The sequence below is a fragment of the Salvelinus namaycush genome, chromosome 5 (genome assembly GCF_016432855.1).
Source record: "Salvelinus namaycush isolate Seneca chromosome 5, SaNama_1.0, whole genome shotgun sequence".
Classification (NCBI taxonomy): Eukaryota; Metazoa; Chordata; class Actinopteri; order Salmoniformes; family Salmonidae; genus Salvelinus; species Salvelinus namaycush.
Genome location: NC_052311.1, coordinates 9,839,186 through 9,860,928, shown reverse-complemented (window position 1 = coordinate 9,860,928; position 21,743 = coordinate 9,839,186). Strand labels below are relative to the sequence as shown.

The 21,743-nt window shown below is 41.2% G+C and overlaps 2 protein-coding genes across 2 annotated transcripts in view; one reads left to right on the top strand and one right to left on the bottom strand.

The window, feature by feature from the left end:
* Positions 1-11,261, bottom strand: part of macrod1 (mono-ADP ribosylhydrolase 1) — a 93,250-nt gene extending 81,989 nt beyond the window's left edge. The window contains exons 1-3 of the mRNA XM_038993563.1: positions 10,285-11,261; positions 9,845-9,952; positions 7,736-7,846 (exon numbers count right to left, since the gene is read on the bottom strand). Coding sequence (XP_038849491.1) covers positions 7,736-7,846; positions 9,845-9,952; positions 10,285-10,759 — 694 coding nt within the window. The 5' untranslated portion in view covers positions 10,760-11,261. The remainder of the gene's footprint in view (positions 1-7,735; positions 7,847-9,844; positions 9,953-10,284) is intronic.
* The window catches only part of fermt3b (fermitin family member 3b), a 53,750-nt gene continuing 42,591 nt past the window's right edge, over positions 10,585-21,743 (top strand). The window contains exon 1 of the mRNA XM_038993560.1: positions 10,585-10,807. The gene's annotated coding sequence lies outside the window, so the exon portion shown is untranslated. The remainder of the gene's footprint in view (positions 10,808-21,743) is intronic.

The following is a 21,743-nucleotide window of genomic DNA, read 5'->3' as shown; positions in this document are numbered from 1 at the left end:
GTAGACCTCCACAAGTCAGGTTCATCCTTGGGAGCAATTTCCAAATACCATGTTCATCTGTACAAACAATAGTACGCAAGTAAAAACACTGTGGGACCACATTGCCATCATACCGCTCAGGAAGGAGACGCGTTCTGTCTCCTAGAGATGAACGTACTTTGGTGCGAAAAGTGCAAATCAATCCCAGAACAACAGCAAAGAACCTTGTGAAGATGCTGGAGGAAACAGGTACAAAAGTATCTATATCCACAGTAAAACGAGTCCTATATCGACATAACCTGAAAGGCCGCTCAGCAAGGAAGAAGCCACTGCTCCAAAACCGCCATAAAAAAGCCAGACTACGGTTTGCAACTGCACATGGGGACAAATATATTACTTTTTGGCGGTCCTCTGTTCCTCTGTTCTGTTCTGATGAAACAAAAATAGAACTGTTTGGCCATAATGACCATTGTTATGTTTGGAGGGAAAAGGGGGAGGCTTTCAAGCCGAAGAACACCATCCCAACCGTGAAGCACGGGGGTGGCAGCATCATGTTGTTCCAATCTGTCTTTGTCTTGTCGCTCTGCCTTCCCACTTTCCCCCTGTATTCCATAGCCAGGTTCTGACAATAAAAAAACCTACACAAATATCAGTGGGTGATCACAAAAAAAAGTAGCTGAGAGCCTGACTTACCATTCATCTATGTAGTAAATAAGTAACACAGGTATTGAGTAGAACTTGTGAGGTAGTGATTAGTTAGCGTTTTTCATGAGCGAGTGGCGATATAGTGCAGTAGGGTCCAGCTGCGACGTCATCGCTCAGAGTCTCTATGTTCTCACCAACTGATATGTCATCTCTCAGGAGAAGTGGGGGTGTCGAAAGGAATGGGCGTTTCAGAAGGAACCATATAAAAGGAGAAGTGGGGGTGTCGAAGGGAATGGGCGTTTCAGAAGGAACCATATAAAGGAGAAGTGGGGGGTGTCGAAAGGAATGGGCGTTTCAGAAGGAACCATATAAAGGAGAAGTGGGGGGTGTCGAAAGGAATGGGCGTTTCAGAAGGAACCATATAAAGGAGAAGTGGGGGGTGTCGAAAGGAATGGGCGTTTCAGAAGGAACCATATAAAGGAGAAGTGGGGGTGTCGAAAGGAATGGGCGTTTCAGAAGGAACCATATAAAGGAGAAGTGGGGGTGTCGAAGGGAATGGGCGTTTCAGAAGGAACCATATAAATGAGAAGTGGGGGTGTTGAAAGGAGTCAACACTAGAAGAGCTGGAATTACATAACTACTAGAACCGCCATGACTTGATATTTCAATTATTATTTCAAATATTCAATATCAAATAATACATTGTAAAATTAACGTTAGCTAGCATTTACATTTACGAAAAACAGCTCACAGCGAGTACATTTTTTATTTTTTTGCATAACTGAAATTCCTTTCTGTCATCTCTGCAGACCATGACTAACATCCGATAACTCAAACGACGTCTTGAGTGGCACCTTTCGAAACCCCCACTTCTCCTTATATGGTTCCTTTCAAAACGTCCACTTTTCCTGAGGGATGCACTGCACTGAGAGGTGTCGCAGCTGGACCCCTCATATACTGCCATCTGGTGGCGACTAAAAACAATTGCATAATAACACCTATTATAAATTGAGGGACTCCTGACATGACTCGTGACTCGACCATGGACTCGAACTTCAGCCATAGGGACTCATGACTCGGACTTGAGCACAGCGGACTTGGTAGTTGACTCGGACTCGAGGTTTAGTGACTCGACTACAACCCTGGTTTTCAGTGACACTACACCACACCACTGCTTGGTCACCACTACCGGTGTGTACAGTCAACCTAGCTCTAATGACAGAAGCCCTAATTAAGGTAAAACTCTATTGAACGTTGATGAACATACTTAGGCCTAATCAAGGTAAAACTCTATTGAACTCTATTGGCCTAATTAAAGGTATAGGCCCAGCTCAGTTGAACAGACAACAAAGCACACAGCCTTGATGAACGCAGCTTGAGGAGCACTGTGCTGATGAGCAGGCCGACTCCTCTCTGAAATTCCCACATTGCACTGGGCCAATCAGGCTAATGAGGCTCTCACTTCATCCATTCGAGCTAAAGTGGCGATTGATTGGGTGGGGGGGGGGGGGGCTTTTACAGAGGAGAGAAATAATTGCTATGAATGGGCGATCTGCAAACTCATTCACTTTTTTTCTCCTCCACCGTTTTGTTTACCAGTCATTAAGGCTTGACTCTGGGGGCTCCTGTTAACTCGTCAATGTCAAACATGTAAATGAAATATAAATCAGAATGTTGTAAATTCTTCTGGGATAATATGTCTGTCCGTTTTGGAGCGCTTCAGCATTGCAGTGGTTGCTGATGGTGATCCGACCGGAATATGTGTGTGTGACATATACATATATATGTGTATGTGTGTGTGATATATACATATATATGTGTGTGTGTGTGTGTGATATATACATATATATGTGTGTGTGTGATATATACATATATATGTGTGTGTGTGTGTGTGATATATACATATATATGTGTGTGTGTGTGTGTGATATATACATATATATGTGTGTGTGTGATATATACATATATATGTGTGTGTGTGATATATACATATATATGTGTGTGTGTGATATATACATATATATGTGTGTGTGTGTGTGATATATACATATATATGTGTGTGTGTGTGTGATATATACATATATATGTGTGTGTGTGATATATACATATATATGTGTGTGTGTGATATATACATATATATGTGTGTGTGTGATATATACATATATATGTGTATGTGTGTGTGTGATATATACATATATATGTGTGTGTGTGATATATACATATATATGTGTGTGTGTGTGTGTGTGATATATACATATATATGTGTGTGTGTGTGTGATATATACATATATATGTGTGTGTGTGTGTGTGATATATACATATATATGTGTGTGTGTGATATATACATATATATGTGTGTGTGTGATATATACATATATATGTGTGTGTGTGTGTGTGATATATACATATATATGTGTGTGTGTGTGTGTGTGATATATACATATATATGTGTGTGTGTGATATATACATATATATATGTGTGTGTGTGATATATACATATATATGTGTGTGTGTGATATATACATATATATGTGTGTGTGTGTGTGATATATACATATATATGTGTGTGTGTGTGTGATATATACATATATATGTGTGTGTGTGATATATACATATATATGTGTGTGTGTGATATATACATATATATGTGTATGTGTGTGTGTGATATATACATATATATGTGTGTGTGTGATATATACATATATATGTGTGTGTGTGTGTGTGTGATATATACATATATATGTGTGTGTGTGTGTGTGATATATACATATATATGTGTGTGTGTGATATATACATATATATGTGTGTGTGTGATATATACATATATATGTGTGTGTGTGATATATACATATATATGTGTGTGTGTGTGTGTGTGATATATACATATATATGTGTGTGTGTGTGTGTGATATATACATATATATGTGTGTGTGTGTGTGTGTGTGATATATACATATATGTGTGTGTGTGTGTGATATATACATATATATGTGTATGTGTGTGTGTGATATATACATATATGTGTATGTGTGTGTGATATATACATATATATGTGTGTGTGTGTGTGTGTGTGTGTGATATATACATATATATGTGTGTGTGTGTGTGTGTGTGATATATACATATATATGTGTGTGTGTGTGTGATATATACATATATATGTGTGTGTGTGTGTGTGTGATATATACATATATATGTGTGTGTGTGTGTGTGTGTGTGTGTGTGATATATACATATATATGTGTGTGTGTGTGTGTGTGTGTGTGTGATATATACATATATATGTGTGTGTGTGTGTGTGTGATATATACATATATATGTGTGTGTGTGTGTGTGTGTGTGTGTGTGTGTGTGTGTGTGTGTGTGTGTGTGTGATATATACATATATATGTGTGTGTGATATATACATATATATGTGTATGTGTGTGTGTGATATATACATATATATAAGTGTATGTGTGTGTGATATATACATATATATGTGTGTGTGTGTGTGTGATATATACATATATATATGTGTGTGTGTGTGTGTGTGATATATACATATATATGTGTATGTGTGTGTGTGATATATACATATATATGTGTATGTGTGTGTGTGATATATACATATATATGTGTATGTGTGTGTGATATATACATATATATGTGTGTGTGTGAGCATGTGGGTCAACAGACACACTTCCTAACTACAGTGCAGATATACTTGGCCTACAGTACAGTATCCAAAGTTAGAGATACACTAACTAAAACTGACAGAAATAGCCTGAAGTCACTACAGAAACTACAGCAGAGTTCCAGTAGAGACAGCAGTCAGTCATAACACCTACAGTCAGAGATTTAGGCCAGCCAGTAGAGACAGCAGTCAGTCATAACACCTACAGTCAGAGATATAGGCCAGCCAGTAGAGATAGCAGTCAGTGATTAAAACAGTAGCACTAAGTACAGTGTAGATCAGTATGGAGGTAGTGTACCTGTGGGGCCTATACTGTAGATTACCTCCCGACACAGAGGGAAGCAGTGGAAATCACTCCAACTCCCTGTGGCCATTGGGGCCAGCCACCTGTCAGTGCTGTGCGCGTGTGCGGCCAGTCAATGCTGCTGTGTTATCTCTAGACTAGTGGGTTTAGGCGTTGAGGTTGAAACACAGCTGCTCTGCTCCCGTCTCTCTGTCTGTCTGTGGGGCCTTGACCTGGGCCGACGGGATTGCCGCTTATCTTGTATCTGAGCTACTGCTGCAACGGTGACAGTGAGGGTTCCCCACAGCAACCAGGGGAAATAAATGCAATCGAATGCAGATACAACAACAGAACTAAAAACTTGTTGACTTGAGGAACTTTACAAGTGTAGAGTCACGCACCCACACACATTTACCTCATCACTCCAATGACAATTCACATTTCATTGCGTAATCCATCTTAATCAAATAGCCCATCAGAGGCAATATATTCTCCTCTCAATCGCTTTCTCTCTCTGCTGAGGCCGGATGGAGTGATTGAGGGGTGTAAAGAGAAGGATGTTCTACCCTGCAACCCGCCCTCCTCCCCATCTCTAAGACAGCTCTTAAGTGCTTGTGGGTTTTTATGTTTGCAGTGTTTTATAGGAGAATGCAGGAGCCAACAGCAATAAAATGGTGAAGGGGTGGGTGGGTGACTGTAAATCCAATCTTTATTGAGAATGACACAAACGACATAAACAGTCCTCCCTTATCGGCTCGCCCTCCCTACTGATCGATCAGCAGCAGTGAGTGAAGTGATGGGAATGCGTGGCACTGGGTGTGTACAGTTCTTCACCTATCATTATTGTAGTAGGGAAGGCCCCCCCACCAAACTCCATGTCACCACAGCGGTTGCCATAGTGACAGAGATACTCACGAGAGGTCCCCTTGATCCCTCTCCCTGTTACTCCTATCACACTCTAGCTTTGTCCAAAACCCTACCCTATTCTTTATATACTGCACTACATAGGGAATAGGGTGCCATTTGGTTTCAGATGCATCCTCAGTCAGCCCGTCTCGTTCCCTCACCTTGCTCTGCCTGTCCCCTCTAGGGGTTGTTTACAGCTCTGTTTCTCTTGTTATTCAGTGGCACTTTGCATAGTGAGAGTGGGACTCTATAAAAAGCCTTGTAAAACATACAGGCTGCTGGCTCTGATGTTGGAGCCAACATGATGTTAATGAGAGATGAGTTATTCACACAGCACCACATAGGCGGGCGGCCATGTTGTTTTATGACAGTTAACACTAAATGACCAATGAAGAAACATCATTTTCTATGCAAAACCTGATCATCAAGTAGCTCTTCTGATGTTGGACTGTACACAGTAATGCCAATTCATAGCCAAACACAGTACTAATTAAAGTCTTGCTATGATCACAAAGAAACTTCAGACTGATATGGTATGATACACATGCCTTTACTGCCATCTGGAGGTGGAAAAGTACACTACACCCAAATGGCATTGAGCAACCAGTGTATTGTATCATATTAACCTCTTTCTAAAGCACACATAATAAAGACATTAATATGATTCTGATTAGTTAATACTATAGTTTTTTTTTACACAAAGAGGCCCTGCAGACAGCCAACAGGGCTATATGTCAATGGAAACTGAGAAGACCACAGGGTCAGGGTGGGTAAAGGTCAAAGTTCAACAACAGAAGTAGAGCATAAGCATTAGCTCTTTACAAGCTCTCTAGGTGTCACTCTGAATGTAGTACAGTAGAGTCACACACAAAGAGAAGATACGGTTTTCATCAAACTCCCAGACCATTATTTACCCAAATGGAGGGATTATAAATGTGGGTGTGTAACCAGGTCAACTGTGACGTGGAGCGTGAAATAAGATACAGTTCACTCAAAATTCTATGATGGGATCAGGATAATGTATCAACCCCAGGACATAGAGTTCTGACTCTAACCAAGACAGGCGATCAGTACGATAATACTTCTCATTTCACAGTGATTTGTCCCATATAGAGCCCTGAGGCCTCAGGACAGGTACACAATTCATGTTTTACTATAAGAAATGTCACCTATTATTACTTTAAGTAGTGCTATGTTATTACTAAGTAATACTATATGACTAAGTAATGCTGTTATTGCGAGGTAATGCCATTACTAGTAATGCTATGTCATTACTAGTAATGTTATGTTATTACTAGTGATGCTATTACTAAGTAATGTTATTACTAGTCATGTTATGTTATTACTAGTGATGTTATGTTATTACCAGTGATGCTATTACTAAGTAATGTTATTACTAGTCATGTTATGTTATTACTAAGTAATGTTATTACTAGTCATGTTATGTTATTACTAAGTAATGATATTAGTGGTCATGTTATGTTATTACTAAGTAATGCTATGTTATTACTAAGTAATGCTATGTTATTACCATGTTATTACTAGCCATGTTATGTTATTACTAAGTAATGTTATTACTAGTCATGTTAGGTTATTACTAAGTAATGCTGTTATTGCTAGGTAATGTTGTGTTATTACTAAGTAATGGTATAACTAGTCATGTTATTACTAAGTAATGTTATTACTAGTCATGTTATTACTAAGTAATGCTATGTTATTACTAGTCATGTTATTACTAAGTCATGTTATTACTAAGTAATGCTATGTTATTACTAAGTCATGTTAGTACTAGTCATGTTATGTTATTACTAGGTAATGTTATTACTAGTCATGTTATGTTATTACTAAGTAATGCTGTTATTACTAGTCATGTTATGTTATTACTAGTAATGTTATTACTACATGTGATTCTGTTATTTTTAAGTAATGTTATTACTACAAGTTAAAGCTGGAATCCTTAAATGGTGAAACAGACACGTCCGTTTGCGATATTACAACAAATAAGTTACTGTAAACAACCAACACAGCTTTTTGCCCTCTGACATCATTGCATGTGCAACAGAAGAGCACAATATGTACTGCAATTTATTTACCATGCTGCATGACACTCCTCCGCTCAGCAACAACAACTACAACAGCGGTGGTGGGCGGCCAATGGCGTCATTTCCCCTACTGCAAATTCCATCTTTAAGTTATATTATTTCTATAATGTTATGTTAATATTAGCTAGGTTACTATATGATCACCTGCATTGACGATCCCATCAATCTCCAGTTTGGTGATGTCACCGCTGAACAGGGAGATCTTCTTGTCCAGAGCTTCGTTCCTCTTGAATTTGGTCGCCTTGACTGAATCACCTTGGAGACAGATGAACACCTGCTTCTGTCAACACTGTTAATAAGAACACTGTAATATTAACCTGCGTTTACTGTTTATGTTGTCGTTCCAGAATATCTATAGTGGACGCTCAGCGATGCTGCTCTCCAGTGTCTCACAGCTGTAGTCCTGGGGCCCGATAGGCCTACTAACCTAGCATTAACTAAATGACAGTGTGTAGTCCTGGGGCCCGATAGGCCTACTAACCTAGCATTAACTAAATGACAGTGTGTAGTGCTGGGGCCCGATAGGCCTACTAACCTAGCATTAACTAAATGACAGTGTGTAGTCCTGGGGCCCGATAGGCCTACTAACCTAGCATTAACTAAATGACAGTGTGTAGTCCTGGGGCCCGATAGGCCTACTAACCTAGCATTAACTAAATGACAGTGTGTAGTGCTGGAGCCCGATAGGCCTACTAACTTAGCATTAACTAAATGACAGTGTGTAGTGCTGGAGCCCGATAGGCCTACTAACCTAGCATTAACTAAATGACAGTGTGTAGTGCTGGAGCCCGATAGGCCTACTAACCTAGCATTAACTAAATGACCGTGTGTAGTGCTGGGGCCCGATAGGCCTACTAACCTAGCATTAACTAAATGACAGTGTGTAGTGCTGGAGCCCGATAGGCCTACTAACCTAGCATTAACTAAATGACAGTGTGTAGTCCTGGGGCCTGATAGGCCTACTAACCTATCATTAACTAAATGACAGTGTGTAGTCCTGGGGCCCGATAGGCCTACTAACCTAGCATTAACTAAATGACAGTGTGTAGTCCTGGGGCCCGATAGGCCTACTAACCTAGCATTAACTAAATGACAGTGTGTAGTGCTGGGGCCCGATAGGCCTACTAACCTAGCATTAACTAAATGACAGTGTGTAGTGCTGGGGCCCGATAGGCCTACTAACCTAGCATTAACTAAATGACAGTGTGTAGTGCTGGGGCCCGATAGGCCTACTAACCTAGCATTAACTAAATGACAGTGTGTAGTGCTGGGGCCCGATAGGCCTACTAACCTAGCATTAACTAAATGACAGTGTGTAGTGCTGGGGCCCGATAGGCCTACTAACCTAGCATTAACTAAATGACAGTGTGTAGTCCTGGGGCCCGATAGGCCTACTAACCTAGCATTAACTAAATGACAGTGTGTAGTGCTGGAGCCCGATAGGCCTACTAACCTAGCATTAACTAAATGACAGTGTGTAGTGCTGGAGCCCGATAGGCCTACTAACCTAGCATTAACTAAATGACAGTGTGTAGTGCTGGGGCCCGATAGGCCTACTAACCTAGCATTAACTAAATGACAGTGTGTAGTGCTGGAGCCCGATAGGCCTACTAACCTAGCATTAACTAAATGACAGTGTGTAGTGCTGGAGCCCGATAGGCCTACTAACCTAGCATTAACTAAATGACAGTGTGTAGTGCTGGAGCCCGATAGGCCTACTAACCTAGCATTAACTAAATGACAGTGTGTAGTGCTGGGGCCCGATAGGCCTACTAACCTAGCATTAACTAAATGACAGTGTGTAGTGCTGGAGCCCGATAGGCCTACTAACCTAGCATTAACTAAATGACAGTGTGTAGTGCTGGGGCCCGATAGGCCTACTAACCTAGCATTAACTAAATGACAGTGTGTAGTGCTGGGGCCCGATAGGCCTACTAACCTAGCATTAACTAAATGACAGTGTGTAGTGCTGGAGCCCGATAGGCCTACTAACCTAGCATTAACTAAATGACAGTGTGTAGTGCTGGGGCCCGATAGGCCTACTAACCTAGCATTAACTAAATGACAGTGTGTAGTGCTGGGCTGGACCAAACACATGTAAACCTGTGTTGTAGGACCCCAGACGGGAGTTGAGAAACAACAAGGTTTTAGAGCAGATGGAATGGCATGGAAACCATGCGTTTGATACCATTCCACTGACTCCGCTCCAGCCATTACCACAAACACATTCTCCCCAATTAAGGTGCCACCAACCTCTGTCCACTAGTGACTTGGCGGTCCACACAGGCACCTCCTCCAGGGACAGGTAGGTAGTCCTGTAGTGCTTCCTTCTCTCCCCCTGACTCATATGGAGCAAGACAGCTAAGGAAGAGGAGAGGGACAGAGAGTTGATGATTATGATCATTCCACTAATCAATGTGGGTAATGTAGGGACAACATAGTGAAAAGGGAAATTACAAATGAAAAGCTGTAATGCACTAATGGCTTGGTAGTAACCTAGTACCACATAAGGCCACGATGAGCCACTTCAAACTTCGAGTTGGCGCCTAATTTTTTTCTATTGCAATTTAGGCCACACAGCTTTGACAACTTTACTTTTCACATGCAACAGGTCGTTGAGCAACCAAATTCTCAACATGAGCACCTATAGATTCCCACCCACACTCCCTGACTGTGTCTGTCTGCAGACTTACCCTTCACCTCGTTCCAGTCGCCTTTGGCTGAGTCAAGGTCTAGCCGCTCCAATCCCGTCGCCATGGCGAGATGGGCACTTGCGTGCAGGGACACGACCGCGGTGGTCACCCCAAGCGCGGCGAGGGCGATCCGGTACAACGAACCGTACTTTCCCCCGGAGGTCGAGGCCTTGTTTTGCCCCTGAAACGACTCAAACGACTTCGCGGCAGCTGTAGTTGTTGAAAACTTCTCCACACGGTTTGCAAAATGAATACCCCCTGGGTTCAGAATGGCCTTGCACTTTGCAGGGCTGGAGTTCGCCGAACTCTGCCCACTTCGCACCAGCGAATACACCTGACGATTTGGAACACCGAAAATGTTTCTAAATTTGAAGCACACACCGATATCACTAGTATGAAAGTCACCACTACGACAGCGGGAAAATGGACATATGGCTCTGATACGCGAAGAGACAGTTGACATTTGAAATGCCATGCTGTGAGTGTGATCCTGAAGTCAATCCGACAGAACTACTAACGTTACGTGAGTGTCCGGTGTGTTTTTCAGTTCGGTAGTTAGTTTCTTTTTCGTTATTTAAAGCGCCTTTATCCAGTTTGAATATAGGGGAAGAAATACTTGGCCATTTTGTTGTAAACAATGACGCATGGATTGTACCAAATGGGAGGGGAGTTATATGACCTATATAGAGTATGAATTGTTGTCTTGCTATAAAACACCTTGCAAGTTGAGTATAAACAAATTAATTATTCAACAAATTAACCATCACCGTTCACTCGAATTATCAACGCTGTATGTGGATATACAGTATGGTAGGAGTTCAGTGTTTTATTTATTTTGTGAATTTTTCTCCCAATTTTCGTGATATCTAATTGGTAATTACGATCTTGTTTCATCGCTGCAACTCCCCAACGGGCTCGGGAGAGGTGAAGGTCCTCCGAAACACGATCCGCTAAGACGCGCTGCTTTTACACACCGCTCGCTTAACCCGGAAGCCAGTCGCCCACTGTGTTGAGCTGATCGAGTTTACTGTTTCTCTGTCTGTCTTTCACCACCCTCTACTGGCCAACAGCTAGAATTACATCTTACTCTGTAACGTAATTTGTAGCCTAATTACAGCTAGTGTACTGTTTGTAACTACCCTGGTAGGTTGACTGATACCTGAACCAGATTGCAGGCACTGGTTACAGTTTGAAGTTTTTTCTTGAGTGGGCAGCTTGATGAATGCCAGTCAATATTTAAATCACCCAGAAAATATACTTCTCTGTTGATATCACATACATTATCAAGCATTTCACACATATTATCCAGATAATGACTGTTAGCACTTGGTGGTCTGTAGCAGCTTCCCACAAGAATGGGCTTTAGGTGAGGCAGATGAACCTGTAGCCATATTACTTCAACAGTATTTAACATTAGATTGTCTCTAAGCTTTACAGGAATGTGGTTCTGAACATAGACTGCAACACCGCCTCCTCAGGCATTTCTGTATATTCGGTAGATGTTATAACCATGTATTGCTACCACTGTATCATCAAAGGTATTATCCAAGTGAATTTCAGAGATAGTCAGAATATGAATGTCATCTGTTACAAGCAAGTTATTGGCTTCATGGAGCTTGTTTCTTAGGCTACATATGTTAATATGGGCTATTTTTAGCACTTTTTGGGGTTGCTTGATTGTTTTCAATGCTTTACTGGGAAGCTTATCAGAGGTAGACTTACTCATGTTATTTATATTGGAGCTGATAGTGCAGGGTGAGCTGCACAAAGTGATCTTCCTACTATTGCACACTGCCTCAGTGTTAACAGTGTAACTCTAAATCATAGGCTCATGATTACTGCATACAATAGCTGAAGGATAAACAGAAGCATTCGGTGCAGTTAGGGATACATAAATTAAATGACTGACATTGTGTTTGTCAATGTACCTAGGATCATGTACATTTAATGCAGCATTATGACGACTCATTGTCACAATGGTAGTGATTAACTGAGCTGGTCTTGGATCATTTACCAGTCATTGTTACAACGCAGCCTTGAAATGTGTGGACAGAGTCCAGGAGCCAAGATGATTTGGATGGACTCCGTCATTTCTGTAGAGTATCTTCTGTTTCCAGAAGGTGTCAAAGTTGTCTATAAAAGTAACTCCAGCAGAGCCACAGTAGTCTTTTACGGGTTGCTGCTGCTACTCTCTGTTTATCATATATGCATAGTGTAATAAATACCATTTGAAAATAACACAAGCATATTGCTATTACATTGTTATAACTAACTTCTTTCTAAGCAGGGTTTCTCACACACCCAGAGACAGATGGCTGACACAGGCCTTTTCATAAAGACTGATAAGAAAAGTGGTGCCTGGTACTGCATATCACGAGAAACTGAGACACACACATACCCAAGGACAGAGGGCTGACGTAAACCTTTCATAAACACAGATAAGACAGGAACATCTTCGCACACACAAAAACTCCTCTTCAGTCTGAACATTTTACAGAGACACACAGAAATGTCAAAATAGGAACATCTACGCACACACCTAATCTCCTGTTTTAGCTGAACATTTCTGAAGACAAAGAACTCTACTCAGAGCCAATGGGACAGTGATACTGGCCTGAAGGAGACCTCGCCCAACTCATCAGAACCAACCAGAGGACCAGAACTTCCAGACTCAACCTACTTTCTGTACTGTATAAAATGTATATGCACTCTGTTATCTGGGCTTCTTTCGGATAGTTCCATTTGAGCTTGATGAAAAGGGTCCGTGCACGCTATTTCAGATATCTTTACCTCTGAATAAATTGCATTTAATTAAACCTCATCCACCCTGTCCAGAGTCTCTACTTCGTCTCAGTTCTCCAGTAAACTTGTATTATCAACAAATTGGTAGCAGAGGATGGTTTTCTTCTCTGAATTCGGTCCATAAAAAGTTGATAGAGAAAAGAGACAAGTGAGAGACGGATCAGAAAGGAAGGGTGACCTGTCGAAGGAGCAGCCGGGAATCTAGCTCACCTCAGGAAACTGATCTATAAGGCCTACAAAACAAAGGTAAGCAGAAACCTGTTAAATCAAAAATCTGCATATTGTATATTAGGAAAATCCAAATTAAAGATCAGAAGTACTGAGGTTGAGTATGGGTTACTGTCAAATTTATGATAAATGTCTATTGTAAATGTAAAAGTAAACATGTAAAGATATCTGAGATATAGAGAGTCACATAGTCGGGTAGAAGCCGTGAGACTCAGATTCATATAGTCGGGTAGAAGCCGTGAGAATCTAAGTAAATGGGTGTTGTGATAAATCCACATAGTCGGGTAGAAGATAATTGTAACTGACTTGATAAAAAGATTCAGACAGTCGGGTTGAGTGAGAATTCCGTGAGAATCCAAGTCTAGAAAAGGTTCCCCAGACTTAACAACATTTGATTGGTTAAAACACTTGGAAGTTACCTAGGGGGAATCAACAAAATAAAACAAAAATACAAGTTCAGATAGTCGGACAAATGGTTGACGTGGCACTTAACTAAATGCACTGTGAAGAACTTAACCTGCGATCAATGTGTTAAAACTAAATGTGGAAATGTTAATTTGAAATGTTGTGTAAGATTGGCCTTTTCACGAGACTCACTAGTTGATAACTTTTGGGAGGACAGCTGAGTTTTCTTTTGGCCCGTGGTGCAGCCGCCGAGCTGAAAACTGACTTGTATTTTTCCTCTATTGTGATGTTGGTATTTCCATAATTCCTACAGTTGAATTGATAATCATTTTAGCAGCGCTTGAGTTCGTGTATATATTGTTCCCGAAGGGCGATTCTGATACCTTCTGGGAAAATATATAACAACTCGAAAAACTGAAATGCGCTGATAACTTTTGCAAAATAATTCCTACAATTGAATTGATAATCATTTTAGCAGCGCTTGAGTTCGTAGATATATTGTTCCCGAAGGGCGATTCTGATACCTTCTGGGAAAATATATAACAACTCGAAAAACTGAAATGCGCTGATAACTTTTGCAAAATAATTCCTACAATTGAATTGATAATCATTTTAGCAGCGCTTGAGTTCGTAGATATATTGTTCCCGAAGGGCGATTCTGATACCTTCTGGGAAAATATATAACAACTCGAAAAACTGAAATGCGCTGATAACTTTTGCAAAATAATTCCTACAATTGAATTGATAATCATTTTAGCAGCGCTTGAGTTCGTAGATATATTGTTCCCGAAGGGCGATTCTGATACCTTCTGGGAAAATATATAACAACTCGAAAAACTGAAAAACGCTGATAACTTTTGCAAAATAATTCATATAATTGAATTGATAATTATTTTAGCAGCGCTTGAGTTCGTAGATATATTGTTCCAGAAGGGCGATTCTGATACCTTCTGGGAAAATATATAACAACTCGATTAACAAAATCTGTTTAACAGTAATAACTGCTGTAAATAATTATTTGTGTACGAGTGTGGGGCACCAGAGATAAGTCGGTGTCAGCACCGAGAATACATTGCTGGCCTCGGCCAGTGACGGGCTAAGTGCACTAAGATAGTCAAACCTGATCCTGAAATTTACCATGGCAGCCGCTAATGGCCCAAAACTAGAGTTCAATGAATACCTAGAACAAAAAATACAGGACAGGGCAGGGGGAAAGGAACAATATAAATGTACAGGCCCCAATCTCAAGACCTCGTGGGAGGGCCAATCAGACTTTGAAGGCTAAGATAGATGTGTGGTACACCAAGAGAGGGAGGTCATATGCCCGCTCTTGATGTACAACAAATCACAAGGTCCAATGGCAGGGTATAAAGTATTTACATGTGAAGGCACTTGTGTAAAGATATCTGCCATTTATTCTGATATATCTTAGAAACGGGGCTAGTTGCAACTAGGAGTATCCGTAAGATAAGTGAGAAGTAATGACACATCTTAGAAATGGGGCTAGTTGCTAGAACTAGGAGTATCCATAAGATTGAAGTGTCTGTTCAAGTTTGTATCAGTGTCCGGGACTAGAAGTTAGTGTAAATTGAAGATGTAAGTTGTTGGCAACCTCGTACACGCCTCGGACACCCTTCTAGGTAGCATCGGAATTAAACTGAGCTTGATCATTCGGGAGCTCGTGCTGAATTGGCAAATCCGGGTCAGGTTAATAACTATTTTTTAACTGGTCGCCGCTCGGTACCTAAGTCCAAGCCTGAGCTTTAATGTGGTGAGGACTTAATCCTCTTGGCCATGTTTTAAATTCTTGTGACAGGTATAACTATGTAATTATGTTTTGTTTGTAGTAAACGTTTGGGTTAAGGGGATTTACATGTTCCCAGAGACAAGGTATCTTAAAGGGGCACACTCATATATGGAATATTCAGAGTTTTATTTTCTGAGTTTTAATTAGACAAGGAAATGTTTAATTTTTAAAGATAAGGGGTTCTTTAATAGGTCTAGACATGGTATGGAACACGAATGTAAGGGGGTGTTGTAACCTTTGACCTGCATCATGGCTGTCTCTTGAAGTCTGATCAGCTTCGGGGGATGGTCATGTAGATAAAGCATTTGTGGTCATTTGGTATACTGGTTTTGAGGTAAATTAATATGTAAGGACTCTAGAAATTGCCACCATAGACATGTTTTTCTAAAAATACATGAGTTTAGATGAAGCCAAACAGTGAGACATTTAGTTAAAATTTGGAAACAAAACAGTTGTTACAGACAGATAAGGGAAAGGGCAGACAGACAGGCCCTCCCTACACTGCTGAGACCTTGAAGGTTTGAGAGCAGAGAGGGGAGTTTCGGAAGGGGCGCCAGGACATGGATAACAGAATGGGTAGATAACAGTTACTGAATGGAGACATGAAAGGGGCGCTCCTACATGATAATGTAGAACATAAGAATATTTTACTATTCTTACCTAAGTCATTATTTAGAATAGGTAAGGTTGTTACCTGGCTAGAGCCAGGTATCAAGAGGGGGATGGGTACATTGTGGTCTAGGATAGGATGGGGCCTATTGGATAATAAACTAATTATAAAAATAAAATAAAAATAAAAATAATAATAATTATAGCTAACAAATAGGTATAGAAGTTAAATATATAATCAGATAAAACAAATGAGAAACTGGTGGTTAACCAAACCTGTATGTCCAGGATTTTATGCGTTACAGATGAATTAAAGGAGAAGGTGATTCACTCGACCTGGGGGCATATCGCACTTGGAGGGTGAGACACACTGACACTGCCGAATGATCACAGAGTTAAGGAGAAGAACTGATGCTAATAAAGCTCAGGGGTCAACTCCTTAATGAAGAATTCCCTGACCCCGACCTTTCCTCACTGTGTACGTTCATAGAAGTGAAAGTGTTGCTTGGTCTCTAGCTGATGATGTGTTCTCTGGGAAAGGATGGGGTTTTACAGGACTGCTTGTGGTCCTGAGCTGTCTGTTTAGGATACGATGGGGATGTTACCATCACAGTGCTGCCAGAACCACCACCAGTTCCAACGGACCAGGGATTCAGCCGGCCTCCTCCACCACTTCAAGACCAAGTCCCACACCACCACCTAAGCTCTCCAATCTGGGACAGGTAATAAATGTAAAAGACATCTCAGATAGTGAACAATTGGGGACTGAAACTGGTTATGAGGAAAGGGAGAATATGTGGTTGGCCTGCAAAACAATAAATAGAAAGGACTGTGTCGTATGTGGACATGCCAGACCTATTCTGGCTGCTCACCCATTTGCCCTAAGTAATGGGGAAGGTTGGATGTGCATATTGGAAAGTTTAAGCCAAATTCAACCCTGTGTAAAACTCTGAGTCTTGTGTTCCCAGAAGTCCCTCCCCAGAAGACACCATGGGGGGTTAAGGCATATGGGGGATATTACAGCTGTAACACTGGTACAGGTAGGGGTATAGACTATGGGAGGCTCCCTACTGCTACCTGCATCACCAATGCCACTATTAACTGGAGGTGTTGCTGATGTATGGTGGATGTGTGGACCTGCCAGGCGATTGACCCCATTTTGAAAGTAGATTGTCAGGGCACATGTGCTTTGGCCAGTCTGATAACACCATTGCCTATTATTGAGGTTACAGCTGACCAACTTCTGAGAGCTGCACATGACACAGAGGCTCGGAACCAACCCAGGAGATGGCAGAGCCGTGACGCTCCTTGGTCCGAGGGGACAGATAACATCCACACCAACCTGTTGGGGGTCCCAATAGGGGTCCCCCCACGAATTCCAGGCATTAAACAGAAATGATGGTCTGTGGCATCTGATGCCCACCATTGGCCCAGCTATTGGTGATACTAAACAAAATGCCTGGATCAATTATCTTTAATATAATCAACAATGATTTGTCAACTACACCCACACTGCACTTAGGGGGATGGCTGAACAATTGGATGCCACCTCTCGAACTGCTAGACAGAATAGGCTAGCACTAGACATGATACTGGCCAACCAGGGAGGTGTATGTAAAATGATTGGAGAACAGTGTTGCACGTTTGTCCCTAACAATACTAGTCCGGATGGGAGCATTTCAAAAAGCTCTGAGTGGGTTGGCAAGGTTATCGGTGGGGATGGAGGGTCTTGCAGGTGTGGAGGAGAGTGGACTGTTCCCCTGGCTGGGTGGTTGGTTTGGTAAGTGCACTACAATGATGGATACTGGCACTACAATGATGGTTACTGGATTTCTGACTCTAGTTGTTGTTTTTCTTATGCTCATGTGCTGTGCTACCTGTATCATACCTTGTTTGAAGAAGTCTGTTACAGATGGGGCAAGGACCTCTGGTATGATGCCGTTGCTTGATGCTCCAGTTGGAGAGGCTGATACGGAATCAAGCTTTCGCAGGAGAGTGGGCCTGACAGAGGAGGACCCTTGGTTTGCTGTAGTAGAGGTTGTCGAATGAATAAAAAGTGATGTTTGTCCTCCCTGTTGTGAAGGTTTGAAGTTCCCGGGTGGCGACGAGCCCACCTGGTACAGGTTGTATAGAGGGATGGACCTGAGGGTTTAACATTTTCTCGTTTTTTGGTTAAAAAATTAGGTAATTGGACTCAACAAGGTTTCGAGGCGGTCCATGGACAATTGGCAGCTACATCCCTGATGGCATTCCAAAATAGAATCGCGGTGGATATGTTGTTGGCTGAACGCGGAGGTGTTTGTGCCATGTTCGGGGAGCAATGTTGTACTTTCATTCCCAATAACACAGCAACTGATGGTAGTCTTACTGTTGCCTTAGAGGGTCTTCGTACACTTAATGAGAAGATGAAGCACCACTCCGGGGTTGACACCTCTATGTGGGACTCTTGGATGGATGCGTTTGGGAAATATAAGATGCTTGTTTCCTCCATACTGGTATCTATATCTGTCTTCACTGCGATACTGGTGCTTTGTGGATGCTGCTGCATTCCATGTATTCGAACGCTGACCACTAGGATCATAACTACTGCTATTGATCCCAACCAGGCAGAGAAGGGACAGATGTTTCCTATGCTTGCCCTGGAGGATGCTGAGCCAGGCTATTGGACTGATGACTAATTAAACGCCATTCATAGCTTTTGTCACGTCTCTTGTGAGACGTGAAGAGGGGGAATAAAACTTTCTCTCTGAGAAAGTTTCCCTGGTTGTTTACTTTTGCTTTTCTTACTTTTACCTAGTTTATGTCACGTCTCTTTGGAGACGTGAAGAGAGGGAAATAAAACTTTCTCTCTGAGAAAGTTTCCCTGGTTGTTTACTTTTGCTTTTCTTACTTTTACCTAGTTTATGTCACGTCTCTTGTGAGACGTGAAGAGAGGGAATCAAAACTTTCTCTCTGAGAAAGTTTCCCTGGTTGTTTACTTTTGCTTTTCTTGCTTTTACCTAGTTTATGTCACGTCTCTTTGGAGACGTGAAGAGAGGGAATCAAAACTTTCTCTCTGAGAAAGTTTCCCTGGTTGTTTACTTTTGCTTTTCTTACTTTTACCTAGTTTATGTCACGTCTCTTTGGAGACGTGAAGAGAGGGAAATAAAACTTTCTCTCTGAGAAAGTTTCCCTGGTTGTTTACTTTTGCTTTTCTTACTTTTACCTAGTTTATGTCACGTCTCTTGTGAGACGTGAAGAGAGGGAATCAAAACTTTCTCTCTGAGAAAGTTTCCCTGGTTGTTTACTTTTGCTTTTCTTACTTTTACCTAGTTTATGTCACGTCTCTTGTGAGACGTGAAGAGAGGGAATCAAAACTTTCTCTCTGAGAAAGTTTCCCTGGTTGTTTACTTTTGCTTTTCTTACTTTTACCTAGTTTATGTCACGTCTCTTTGGAGACGTGAAGAGAGGGAATCAAAACTTTCTCTCTGAGAAAGTTTCCCTGGTTGTTTACTTTTGCTTTTCTTACTTTTACCTAGTTTATGTCACGTCTCTTTGGAGACGTGAAGAGAGGGATTTGTAATAAATACCATTTGAAAATAACACAAGCATATTGCTATTACATTGTTATAACTAACTTCTTTCTAAGCAGGGTTTCTCACACACCCAGAGACAGATGGCTGACACAGGCCTTTTCATAAAGACTGATAAGAAAAGTGGTGCCTGGTACTGCATATCACGAGAAACTGAGACACACACATACCCAAGGACAGAGGGCTGACGTAAACCTTTCATAAACACAGATAAGACAGGAACATCTTCGCACACACAAAAACTCCTCTTCAGTCTGAACATTTTACAGAGACACACAGAAATGTCAAAATAGGAACATCTACGCACACACCTAATCTCCTGTTTTAGCTGAACATTTCTGAAGACAAAGAACTCTACTCAGAGCCAATGGGACAGTGATACTGGCCTGAAGGAGACCTCGCCCAACTCATCAGAACCAACCAGAGGACCAGAACTTCCAGACTCAACCTACTTTCTGTACTGTATAAAATGTATATGCACTCTGTTATCTGGGCTTCTTTCGGATAGTTCCATTTGAGCTTGATGAAAAGGGTCCGTGCACGCTATTTCAGATATCTTTACCTCTGAATAAATTGCATTTAATTAAACCTCATCCACCCTGTCCAGAGTCTCTACTTCGTCTCAGTTCTCCAGTAAACTTGTATTATCAACAATGGCAAGAAAACCTGTCAATTTTAAACTGCTTCAATCTGCTTTTGACTTCAGAAACTCAATGTAGATTTTGGCTCCATAAACGTCAAAAGTGGTTTGTATTTAACTATGGTGAGGTGCTAAATAGGATGATACATTAGCGAACAGGAAGATATTTTGGGCTCCTTCCACCTGAAGGCGATGCTTTCCTGGTTCCTAACCACCAGGAGTGGCATGACATGCAGGAACATAAAGGGACAGCTGCATTTAATCCTTAAACTGATAGAAAGAAATGACAAAGTAGATAATTTTTCTCCTCTATTGCAGCCAGCGTCATTACAGAAACACCAAGAAGCTCCAATTGACTAGACCTAGAGAAACCGTGCTATGGTAATCTGAGGCAGATGTAAAATGAACGGTTCAAAACTAAAGTACAGGAAGTATTATGTGATTGATACTAAAGGCTCTATTCAATCTGTGTCGTGGAATTGTTACAAATAGAGCGCTAGAAATGTAACGGTAATTTCCTTTTTGTGACGACATCTGCAGCGTTTACCATGAATGCAGTCTACGTTAATGCGGGAACATTGCCTTACATTTGATGTAACACTGAATTGACTCGATACAGAGTGAATAGAGCCATAAGAAGAGTATTTTGTGTGTGTGAGTGTGGTTGTAAAAAAACAAGTATTATTCATTATTTGTGACTATTCTGTTTTCTACTATTTCTCTGTGAGCTTCTCTTTCTACACTCTACCTTTCTGATGGCCGTAAGGGAGCAAACAAATGGCTGAAAAGCCACAAACAAATGGCTGAAAAGCCACAAACAAATGGCTGAAAAGCCACAAACAAATGGCTGAAATGCCACCGATGACTGGCTGAAATGCCACCGATGACTGGCTGAAATGCCACCGATGACCGGCTCGAGTGCCACTGTTAGATAAGTAATCTTCTGTCAAGTATACTTTCAATAATGTTCACAACAAAGAAGATAGCATATTATGTACATTTATGTCAGACAGTCATAATCAATCATTTAATGTTAATGACAGGATATAACTTCATGCATCAAAACATTTGGGCCAAAAGTCTACAATACATTAATTTGAGAAACAATGTCCCCAGGATTATGAAATGAGAGACAACACTTTCCCAGGGACATTGGAGAAAAGGAACAGGGTAAGTTACAGACTAGGTCATGATATACCTTGTCACCATATCAACTGGCCCTAGCACATTCAACAACTAGGGCCTATATTAAAATCACCCAGACTAGTCATTCAAAATAGATTGGTCCCTGGTTGTTACCCTAACATTCAATACAACATGAAAAAGACAGTACAGACATGTTTGTAAATCAGCTAGTACAAAGGCTGGTCTTTGCCATCTTTTTCATGCAGGACCT